Raw genomic sequence first — 12,388 nt, 5'->3', positions numbered from 1 at the left:
ATTTTGAACCGAGGTCCAGAGCTTAGAAGATTGTCCTCTGATACCCTTAGTGGCAAACAGATACTGCTTAATAGCCCTGACTGGACATAAGAGCCTTTCTTCCTCCTCATTGTCCAACCAAATCAGATAAGTTCCTTACACAAAACTCCTCGGCAAGGATTAGAAGGATTCTCATTTTTGGCTAGAAAGGTCAAAGATACCGAAAATACAGCATTGCCTTGAGAGAAACCGACTCTTTTGTCTATAGCGTGCAATTCGCTGACACGCTTAGCAGAAGCTAGTGCAATAAGAAAGAGTGCCTTCTTAGTCAAGTTCCTGAGTGAAGCCGACTTCAAAGGCTCAAACGGTGGACCATGAGGAACTTAAGCACCACATCTAAGTTCCAAGCCACTGTATCTTGCGGGAGCTTAGTGGTTTCGAAAGACTAATGAGGTCCGACAGATCTGAATTGAGGAAATATCCAAACCTCGATGTCGAAAAACCGAAGAGAGCATGGCTCTATATCCTCTGATCGTCGAAGGAGCCAGTTCTTAGAGTTCCTAAGAAATAGAAGAAAATCTGCTATTTCTGTTAAAGAGGTCTCAGAAGTAGAGACTTTAGCACTTCTACACCACTCTCTGAAGATTCTCCACTTCCCTTGATAGAGTTTGTTAGAAGACTCTCTCCTACAACGAGCGATAGCTTCTGCAGCTCTTCTTGAAAAATCCTTTCGCTCGACAAGATTCCGACAGTCTGAACCCTGTCAGAGCTAGAGCGGACAAGTTTTGGTGGAACCCTTCTTGAAGGTGAGGTTGTTTGAGAAGCCACTTCTCTGGAGGAAGAAGTCTGGGGAAGTCTACTAACAACTGGAGGAGAAGGTCCGGGAACCACTCTTTTCCTGGGCCAAAAGGGAGCGATTAACGTTAGCGTTACATTGCTGTGCGACATGAACTTGTCAGCCACCTCTCTTATTAGACCGAACGGAGGGAATGCATAAGCTTCCAGACCCGACCAATCCAACAGCATTGCGTCCACCGACCAAGCTAGCTAGAGGATCTGGGACTGGAGAACAAAAGAGAGGAAGACGGTTGTTGCCTCGATGTCGCGAACAGGTCTATTGACGGTCGTCCCCAAAGGCGCCAAAGTTTCTGACAAATCTTGTTGTCCAAAGTCCACTCCAGAGGTAACACTTGCTGTTGACGACTTAACTCGTCCGCCAGGACGTTCATCTTTCCCGGAACAAATCTCGGGACTAGCTGAACCTTCGCTTCGTTTGACCACAGGAGGAGATCCTTGGCTACTTCGTACAGAGAGAAAGACTGAGTCCCCCCCTGTTTCCGCACGTACGAGAGAGCCGTGGAGTTGTCGGAATGCACTGCACTACTCGGCCTTTTTACTAAGCTCCGAAACTGTCTGAGCCCTAAGAAAATGCTAACAGTTTTCCTTTACATTTATGTGGAACTTCTTCTCCTTCTCCGACCAAGCTCCTGAAGTCCGTTGATTTCCCAGTAGGGCTCCCCAACCTGTGTCCGATGCGTCGGAAAAGAACTGTAGGTTCGGGAGGAGGATGGGTCGTAAATCTAACCCTTCTTCCAACCTTGCTCGAGAGAGCCACCACCTTAGGTCTCTTTATTTGATCTGTGACAGGAAAGGTAATCGAGTCTGGTTGTGTCTTCCTGCACCAAGAGGCTCTCAGGAAAAACTGCAGAGGTCTCAGTGCAGTCTTCCCAACGTCACAAATTTCTCCACTGACGTCAATTTGCCCAGGAGCCTCATCCAATGATTGGCAGAACTTACCTTTTTGTCCAAGAACTCCTGAACTGTCTCCAGACAGCCTTGGAACCCTCTTCGGGGGACAGAAAAGCCCGAAAAACTTGAGCATTCAGAATCATCCCCAAATAAAGGATGCTCTGAGATGGAACCAACTGGGACTTCTGTTTGTTGACCAGAATTCCTAACTTCTGCAAGATCCAGAGTTGTTCCAAGGTCCTTCATGCACCGACTCTCTGATTCCGACCGGAGAGCCAATCGTCCAGATAGAGGGAGATTCTTACTCCTAATATGTGTAGCCAGCTTCCTATCGGGGATAGAACCCTGGTGAAAACTTGAGGAGCGGTCGCTAGTCCGAAGCAAAGCGCCCGAAATTGAAACACCTTGCCTTCGAACATGAACTCAGGTACTTCCGAGATTCGCGATGTATCGGAATGTGAAAATAAGCGTCTTGCATGTCCAGAGAGACCATCCAATCCCCCTGTCTGATGGACTCCAGAACCGACCGAGTGGTCTCCATATGAAATTTTGTTTTTCTGGACATGCAAGTTCAGGGCGCTCACATCCAAAACCGGCCTCCAGCCCCCTGATGACTTGGGAACTACAAAAGGCGATTGTAAAAGCCTGGAGGAAAATCCCCTTCTATCTGTTCTATCGCTTCTTTGAGAACAAGCGCTTCCACTTCTGCGGCTAGCGCAGAAATTTGTCTGAGCCCGGAGAGTATGCCTGGAATGGAAATTGGCACAGGTGAGAGCGAGGGAGGTGAAACGAGAGGAATACGATAGCCGAACTTGGAGTACTTGGGCACTACCCAGGCTTCTGCTCCTCTGTTTTTTCCCATTCCTCCCAAAACAGAGCCAGCCTGGCTCCCACTGGTGCATGAAGAACCGAGCTTTCATTTGGAAGGTTTGTTAACCTTGGCCGAGGCCTTAGACTGAGGTCGCAAATTCGATTCGGCCGAAAGAAGCGCTTGGGTTTTCTCCCTCGAAAAGGCGCTTGGCGGGACCAGAGGAGAAACCGAAGGAACGTCTCCACAGGAGCTTTAGGTTCTCTTAGTAGACTGTGCCAGTAAATCCGAAGTAGATTTCTTATCTAGCGCAGACGAAATTGACAACACTACATCGTCTGGAAGAGGTTATCTTTCACAAAAGGAGCAAACAAGAGAGCAGACTTCTGTTGGGACGTAACCCTTTTAGAAAGCAAAGGAGCACCAAAGTTGCCTTTTCTTAAGGGTACCAAAGGCGATGAGCGAAGCTCAATCTATCACATCCATCCCTAATGGATTTGTCGCACAGGACAGAACACCAATCCAATCCTCCGCTAACTCCTGGGAAAGAGAAGGACAGTCTTCGATCTTGGCCGCTAAAGCGCCAATAGTCCAATCAAGGAAGCTAAAGACTTCCAAAAGTTTAAATTGATTCTTTACAACGTGGTCCAACTCAGGCGCTGTAAGAAAACTTTCGCTGCGGCGAAAGCAGATCTTCTAGAGGATTCGATTAAACTGGAGAAGTCTCCCTGGGAGGAGGCAGAAACTCCCAGAGAAGGAGCTTCCCCAGTTACATAAAACCTATACCTCTTACGAAGCAAACTTAGAGGGAGGGTAAGCAAAAAAGAGCCTTCCCTAAGTCCTCTTTCATAGACATCCATTTCTCCGTCTCTTTCAACGAATGTCTAACCGCTTTAGATAGAACAAGTTTTGGGAGGAGAGGCGTCTGAAGTTTTCCTCTCATCAAAAAAGTCGAAGTTGGGGAGCGCGGAGCCGCTTTCTCAAAAATAATCTGGATAAGATACCAGAAGAAATCTAAGGAGACGTGAATAACACGAGAGGTGATGTGAATCCTCCTCCTCTACTTCTTCTTCATTCTCCGATACGCCGAAGAAGTAGACGGAACTACAACCGGATCTGAAGGTTTCGAACCACCCTTGGACTCATTCATCCAGTTGGTTAACATCTCTAACTGCTTGCGCAAAGGCGCCAGAGACGAATCAAAAACAGTTAACGAAGGCTTGGAAGAGCCTAAATGTTCAGCAGGAGGCGGAAAAACTACTTGCGCCTCGCTCGGAGCCGCCGAAATTCGAGGCGAAACAGGCGCATCAGGCGTAACAGACGAAAAAGCGCCTAAAGAAACACCCTTAGAACTGCTAGCTACAGCGCTAAAACCACAATCTCTACTAGTAGATGGAGCCGAAAAAGGCACAGATTGAGGCGACGAACGAGCCGCTAACGGCCGCGGCGCAACCCTACTCTCAGGCTCCTTATACCGCTTGACTGGAGGAGGCGAAGAATCGGCGCCTGAACGCCTCTTTAAGGGACGCGAAACGGCGAATCTCGCCAAGAGCGCCGCGCGACCGGAGACGAATCGCTTGAATCATTCGAAAGGCGTCTGACCGCAACACCTTTCCAACGCGTTAACCGAGCCCTGTTGAGGCGCAACAGGCTCAACAAGAGAGGCGCTGTCTGTGGGCAAATCCCGATCGACTCCCTTGGACTTCCGGTATGTCTTCTCCCCGGTGCGGGGGAGCTGGACAGTGACCTTTGTCTAGGAGACGTGTCAGGACAGACAGACGGCACCCTCAACTACACTCCTTACCTGAGGCCGCTTTCTCAAAAACGTCTTAACTGAATTACCAAGTTGCAAAAACCGTATTCGCTAGTACCGAAAATTTCTGATCTAACCTCGATTCCAGACTGGCAATGGTGTCGGAAGAAACTACACGGGAAGAAACCGGAGAAGTGGGATTAGTAGGAGGAATAGGAGGTGTAGTTAAAGGAGACATAACAATTTGAGGAGAAACAGAAGGAACAGATGCATGCGCAAGACGAAGCAGAGCTAAGTCTACTTTCCCTAAGCGCTGCTTTTCTAATTCTGTCTTTAGCTAATTTCTCCGAGTATGAACTAAAAACTTCCATTGAGAATCAGTCCAATCACTACACTCGTTACATGTCGATCTGCTGAACAAACCTGTCCCTACACTTAACACATTTAGTGTGAGAATCATATTCTAACTTGGATAATCTAGTTTTACATCCTGAGATGCAAAACCTAACTCCCGACGGACTAGAATCCGACATGGCAAACGCCTAAATAAAAAGCAAAATAACAAACAACGCCAAAAAAAGAGTACTTCACCAATTCCGAAGATCAATTCCACCAGAAAAAAAAGCGAAGCAAAGTCATCCAACCGCACGACCACCGATGTTCACCGGACGCCGGCAGGAAAAGAATTGAATTCACCTGGGCAGTTGTACCTGGTTCTCCCGCGAGTGGAGGGAGATGACGTCATCACCACCAGTGTTGGCGACGCCAGACGCGCTAAATTTGAATTTAGTATCCTGCCGCTCGTGGAAAATCACGGCTCTATAATTGTTCGGTAAGACACTACAATAAACCGGAGTTTTGGAAACAGAATCAAAATCAGACATTCTACAGGAAAATCCAGCGCAAAGTCAATAACGGTCCACAATCAGCGTATGCCAAGCCAACATAGAGCGAATACGTCACCAAAATGTTCAAATCAATCTCCAGGCAAGCGAGAAATGAAGAATATATCGGAAGAAACGACAACAGTTGTTATCGCTTCAGCGACAGAAAAAAATCTGGCTGGAGAGATAGATTGGTTCATACGCCCGCCACCCAGCGGCGGGTAAGGTAGACCACCTGACCTACCTGTCGCGTGTGCCGCGAGATTTGAAATTCTGTCGGAACGTCGGAGACTATAGCTAAGTATATATCTGGCAGGGAAGTTCATGTACAAAAACTGATGTGTAATTACCAGATGCTGAAAACAATATCCAAAGCGGCAAGAAAAACACACACTTAATTCCTTGCAAAAAGGCTTACAACCAAAAAAGGAAAAAGAAACTGCAAGTTTAATCAATAAAAGTTTGAACTGCAAAAGTCAGGCAGCGAGTCATGAAAGACATCTGGACTCAACAGTGGCCCGAGACAAAATGGAATTCAGACTGACAGTAGTTGACTATTTGTAAATTAGATTAACTGTGAAATGAATAAACCTTTATATTTGTGAAGGATCAACTAAGTTTCATATCCTCAGACTGACAGCAGTTGACTATTTGTAAATTAGATTAACTGTGAAATGAATAAACCTTTGTATTTGTGAAGGATCAACTAAGTTTCATATCCTCATCACTATACTACAAACTTTTAGCCTGGGATGATTTAATAACTAGAACAAAGCAAAGCTAACAGACATCTACATCACATGGGAGCCAGGTAATGATTGAGTTTGCTACTTATCTGAATGAATGACCTGATTTCTGGCTGTACACTGTAACATACCAGTAAGTATAAAATAACATTCTATATATTACATGGACATACTTACACTTATCCTGTCATTCACAAGACGAGTGTTAATGTCAAGGATTACTTCCTCCTCTCTCTTCACCATTTTGATCTTGATATCTCCTACCAGGGGCATCTTGGAAGAGAAATATCTTAATCCCCTCTGAATGACAGTGAAGTCCCGGAATCTGAACTGATAACAGAAAAATATAAGTATAAAAACAATAACATATTGTACGTATGAGTCATATACAAATCTTAGTCAAGTCCAAATAGTATGCCACGTAGGTTACAACATAGTAAAGAAAAAAAAGCAAACTAGTATTCCACGTAGGTTACACCATAGTACAGAAAAAAGCAATCATATTCAAAGAAATACTCTGCAACAGAAATTATACTACAAAGCCTGTTCTGCACAATTGTTCCTCTCAGCAAGATTTGAGAAACATGAAACTCTTAAAAAAAAGGTAAAAATTTTCACTATATGTATATACATATGTAATCACGAATAACATTTATATACAATATACATGATAACTATGAGAGTGAATATGAACAGTTGGAGAGAGAGGGAAGTATTATTGCATTGTTATGACTAAATTGCTGAGATGGTTATATGTCAGCAACCACAAAAAACTAAACAACAACTTAGTGAGGTCATGTGATGTTCAGTTGTTGGTAACATATATTTAACATTAATAATTGTCTATGTTTTAAAAAGAAGTTAATGCTTCTTACGAGTTGAAAGTGACTAGTAATTTCAAGATGTATCTTGATATTACCTTTAGTTTAAGATTTGTCCCAAGAGGTGGACTTATTAGATAAAAGGCTTTGCATATATCTAAGAAAAATTTAAATTAATTATTTTCAATCAGGGATTTGTTGATACAAGATTACAAACTTTTGTCCTCTATGCAGAGACTTACTCCAAGGTGGGAACATTCTTCAGAGAACAAGAGAGGCTCTTTCCATTAAGAAATGTCAGCTTCCCAGTCACATTTATGATCAGGAGAAGAATGACTCCTGCAACTACCTGTACAGCCTAGGTCATGTAATATTGAGAATGACAGGGCCCTGCGGCAGAGTTTAGCTTTTCTGTAGCCTAAGAGAGAGAGAGAGAGAGAAACCAGCCACCTTTTACTTATTTGACCTTATGTATGTCACTCATGGAAGAGCTTCACATGGAGATATTGTTTATTATTAATTTTTCACTGAACTATACAGAAAAGGGTATATATGATGCAGTTCAAGTGACAACTTGAAAAATCTACTAAAATAATGTGAGAAATTTACTGTACTACTTTGTTCAGGTTTTTATATAGAAAAGCTCCACAGGCAGCAATGCCTGTGGAGTATCATCCCCCAAGAATAAGCATAAAAACATAAACAAGAGTTGGTAAATTTCTAATATCATTTGGTATATTTTTCAAGTTATCTCGCCTATACTGCATCATATACACTCTTTTCTACACTGTTCTGTCAAATACGACAAATTTTCTAAGACAATTTGTATTTTTCATAGCTACAAACCTGAGGTCTAACAATAGGATAATTTCTAGCACCTAGTTGGATCCGGTCAAAAAGCAGATGAAAGCAAGGAATCTTGTGATATCTGGGATCGCATGCGTAGATCGGGTTGAAGAGTGGTCAAACGCCGATCATCTACGCCAGTCTTTCCCAACTCAGGATGACTTAACAAAAAAGAGGGGCGGCTAGAGGTGGGCAGTATAACGTTAAGACCTCAGGTTTGTAGCTATGAAAAATACAAATTGTCTTAGAAAATTTGTCATTTGTTCATACGCGAACAAACCCTCGGTCTTAACAATAGGATAGACTCATACTTGGAGGGGGAGGTATAAGACATCCTAGACCAGCTGGGGGCCTACCCGCCAGCCAAGCCCTCAAAAGAAATAGTTCTTGAAGAGGGACTGAAGCCTGCTGAGAAGCTAGATACATTAATACACAATATCTCTGTGCGGAGCTCTTCCTTAGAACTCCCCTTATGCTATACGAGTACCTCTTGCCTGAGAAGAGCTTGGAGATTACACAACCTGTTGAACAGAAATCATAGGTCCTAAGAAAAAGGAATCCAAAGACTTGTAAGCAATGTCCTCAGGTTAAAATGACAAAGGTAATTTGAAATCTACAGACACCTACCATAAGTACCTGTGAACCAACACCCTTGGCTTCGTGAGCTCTTGCCCAGATTGGATGACTGTCCTCCTTCCAGGACACACCACATGTCCACTTAATTGCCTAATGAAGCCAGAAAGAATGACAGCTTTTGGACACCTCATTCTTGTGACTATCAGTAATACAAAGACATGACACTATTGTGTAAGATGATGAATTCTCATTACAAAGTGCTGCAAAGCTCACACTGAGCACTAAAACAGCCCATCTGGTTCTCCAGTAATGAATTCCTAAAGCAACAGAATAAAAAAACTCTCAAATCTCCTCAGAAACTAACAGGTCCCAGGTTTTTTGCCACAAAAACAAGTACCCTCCAAGTGGCAGACAAAATATGTGGCTTAAGCTAACAGAACAAGTCCTCAGGGACACATCTTTATCCAGGCCCTCTCCTAAGGGCTATTCAGCACCCAAGTTGGGCTGTGAAAAATATAGTGAAGGAGAGGAACTTGTATTGATGAAGGTGGATGAGTAAATCCTTAATTTGATGCTAAGTAGCTCCTATGAAGAAAGATCTACTTAATGGTACACATTAGTTGAGGAATCGCACAATTTGTGGCTTACAGAAGAGTGGCCAAAGGGAAATCTTTGGTATCTCAACCAGAAATACTGGCAAATCGGGAGCTCTTAGCATGGGCTATCAAAGAGGAGTTACAAGGGTAACCTGCGATCAAGAATGAAACACTTAGTTGAGCACTCCATATGCCAGACTGATAAGAGGAGAGGCAAAGATATCCAGAGGAGGACTAATCAATGTCATATGAAAATATGCATCCTTTAGATCTACCAAAAATATGCAGCCCCTCTCTGATGGAAAACAACATAGAAAAAATTGCTTCCATCTTAGTTGTTGGGGTTCAAAATGTTAGTTTTGATGAGCTCTACACCGCTGGGTAGGTTGTATAGCTCTATCGTATATTGGTCACTTGTAAACTACCTATTACCAAAAAATAAGGGTGCCACTTAACCTAACTAACTTATCTTGCCCGGGTCTTACCTGGCTGACTCCTACCTAAACTATCATAGGGCACTGTCAATAAAAATAAATAGCAAGGTTCTGCCTAACATCACGGTATTTCTACACAAGCGTTCCGCATGACCACATCGTTCGTCCCCATGAATAAGAAAGCCACCAGGAACTGAGGTGTCAAATGTATTTCGCCACGTTTAGTACGAGCTCCAGGGGGTTAATTACTGTCATCCGATTAATATTACTTAAAATTCTTGTTCAGGAGGTAAAACTGCATAGAAAACCGCAACTACCATAGTCTAGGCCGCTGCGGAATAGTAATATAGTATACTTCGGTGCGGGATTTCCCATTGGAAATTCCTTCAGGTTCATCTAGGCCAGTGGTTCTCAAACTTTTTTTGTAAGCAACCCTACGTACTACTACTACCTAGATCTACCCAAAACTTTTCACTCGTGATTGCCCTTTCAGCGCTTAGTGACCTCAAGTTCCATCCCTTGGTGTTTTGGCTAAATTTTGTATTCCAATTCCTATAACTACCATTTGGGACCAGAGGCCAGTGACGCCAGGGTTAAAAGCTTTGGATAGGTAGGTAACAACCCATAAGAATGAATTACAATTATAAGCAGTAGGTTATTTTAACATAACCATGATAGGGTAAAAAACCGCATGGTACAGGGGTGGACCATGTACAATCAATGTGTACAACCCCAAAAAAAGTACATTATAACGCGTCCTGACATCGGAGATGGGCATCAGACGCGACTTCTTGTTGGTGAGAAACGGAGCTAAAGACCTCTACTCCGGTGTCAGGACGCGTTATAATGTACTTTTCTTGGGGTTGTACACTTTGATCGTACATGGTCCACCCCTGTACCATGCGGTTTTTTACCCTATTCTTAAAGTTCTGATTGAGCGTAAGGTAAGGCTTCAGTACACCGAAGATTTAAATCTACAACAATAGTAGTATCTTGTGCTCGGTAGAGTAAGGACCTACAGTATCCTAGGTTATGTTAGTTTACTATGGTTACAGGTAAGGACCCTTTGACATAGGTTAGGTTAGGCTAGTGAATAGTGATGTTGGTAGATCTAGGGTACTATTCCTCGGCGGCTTAGACTATGGCAGTTGCGGTTTTCCTATGCAGTTTTACCTCCTGAACAAGAATTTTAAGAAATATTTATTCGGACAACTGTAATTAACCCCCAAGGAGCAGTACTAAATACGGTGCAATACATCGAACGAACGAAAATACATTGGACGCCCCAATCCCTAGTGGATACACTAGACGTTGCTATGTTAATTAGCCTAGTAGTAAGCCTAATCTAAGCCTACTATAGCTAATACCTAGGTTGACATGCAAAGAGATTTTTAGACGAATGTATTTCTCAGGTATAGGCTAGTTGCTAGGGTTAGGTAACGACAAACTTTTCCAGGGGACTTGTCAGAATATGCTTTAGGATGTGTTCAATTGCAATTACTTTAGGCCTTACTGTTAATGTGCATCAAAAATCTCCAAAAACGCTAACATAGGATATTCAACTGCGTGAAATTTATACAGGGTCAACCTACGCCTAAGGTAATAGGTATCTGGCTCTGTCTTGCTATAGGTACCTATAAGCACGTCACTTTCCTTACAAGCTTATTATACTAGAATTTGATTAGAGACATTTAGCCATACTACCTCTTAATTAAACAGGATCGGTTTTCACCTCGAGATGACGTAAGTAGGCCTACGCTGAACGACAGACGCCAACTGGATTTTGCGACTTTCGTAACTTACTTCAACCTACGACTCCTACACCTTTACGTTTACATACCTCGTAGTAGGTCCAACTTATTTTCATTCATTCTTTGAGAAATAGCTGGGTATATACTAACTTTAATGAAAGACTACCAAGCTACTAGTATATACTTACCATCAAGCTATCTAGGTTAGGACCATGTAATTTGCCTAGTACTGGGAACACAGAACGGAATCTATTACTTAGGTCTATTAATAGGGGTCTCGCTCTCGGTTCCCCTATTATGTAGCTACCTATGCGATTATTCATAACATATCGCATTATCGCAACAATACTAAACTAATAGGCTAGAGTAAACAAGTAATTTAAGGTTGCATATGAACGGGAAATAATGTAGTTACTAGGTACAACTGCAGTACAATATTATTAGTAGTACAGTGATTATTTAAAGTTGCATAACTTGTGATCATACAATTAGCCTAGACGATAGGAATAAAGGCACTGTTATTACTTTTTTGTTCTTAGTTACGGTACACCACTCTAATAATCAGCTACCGGTGGATTTACCTATTAGGAAAAACAGCATAGAGAAAACAATGTTACTATAAAAAGTTTCACGCTGTATTAGAAAGATTTAAATAATTTTTATCACATTTAATCATTCGTTTAGTTACGTGAACTACGCTAGAGTTAATATAATTAAAGAAATAACATTCTTATCGTCAGCGAAACGGTATAATGGGGGTACGTTATATAGCAAATTTGTCCCTTGGCGCTTCTTGCAGGAAAATGACGTCACGCTTATGCACTACCTTACGTAAATAGCAATGAAGTCTATGAATCTGTTAAGACTGGTCACTAGGTGGAGAAAATTACGCCCTTGTGTTTGACATATTACCCCTCATATAAACTTTTCTTAGAATTTCCTGAGTTGTGCTCAAATTTAATTGTGCATTTACCAACTATTCTTCGCTGTGATTTTCACCACCAATGCTATATATTTCCACTAACATATTAAATGATTGCAATAACGATACTGTAAAGCAATATACCACTGAATATAACTTTATCAAATTTAAACATTGTCATGAGCCATAGCAATAATAAATGTCTATTCTACGCATGAATGTTCGGTTCTTAGTTTTTATTCTTTTCAGAAGTAAACTAACTGTCACCTTGCTAAAAAAAATGAATAAAAAAGTACTATTGCTCCTTCCAACCTAAAACGAATTACCATATGCCACGTATTTCTTCATCGCTTATAGCTATGTGTCAGATGTTCGAATCTTTCCCAGATAGTTACCCCGAAGGCCCAAGGGTTTTCGGGTGTCGTTATAATATTTCTTGGGATCATTATCTTTATAATATTTACATTATTTTATTCATGTTTTCACGGCAATTCCCAAATGGCTTGTATTACTGCTAAAGATT

At 42.1% G+C, this 12,388-nt stretch overlaps 1 protein-coding gene across 1 annotated transcript in view; it reads right to left on the bottom strand.

Moving 5' to 3' along the window:
* Positions 1-11,293, bottom strand: part of LOC135217275 (deoxyribodipyrimidine photo-lyase-like) — a 282,698-nt gene extending 271,405 nt beyond the window's left edge. Inside the window, 2 exon segments of the mRNA XM_064253015.1 lie at positions 6,097-6,249; positions 11,132-11,293. Of these exon segments, the coding sequence (XP_064109085.1) occupies positions 6,097-6,249; positions 11,132-11,278 (300 nt within the window). The 5' untranslated portion in view covers positions 11,279-11,293.
* Between the last annotated feature and the right edge of the window lie 1,095 nt (positions 11,294-12,388).

This window comes from Macrobrachium nipponense, chromosome 7 (assembly GCF_015104395.2).
Source record: "Macrobrachium nipponense isolate FS-2020 chromosome 7, ASM1510439v2, whole genome shotgun sequence".
NCBI lineage: Eukaryota > Metazoa > Arthropoda > Malacostraca > Decapoda > Palaemonidae > Macrobrachium > Macrobrachium nipponense.
This window is presented reverse-complemented; position numbering and strand designations above follow the sequence as displayed.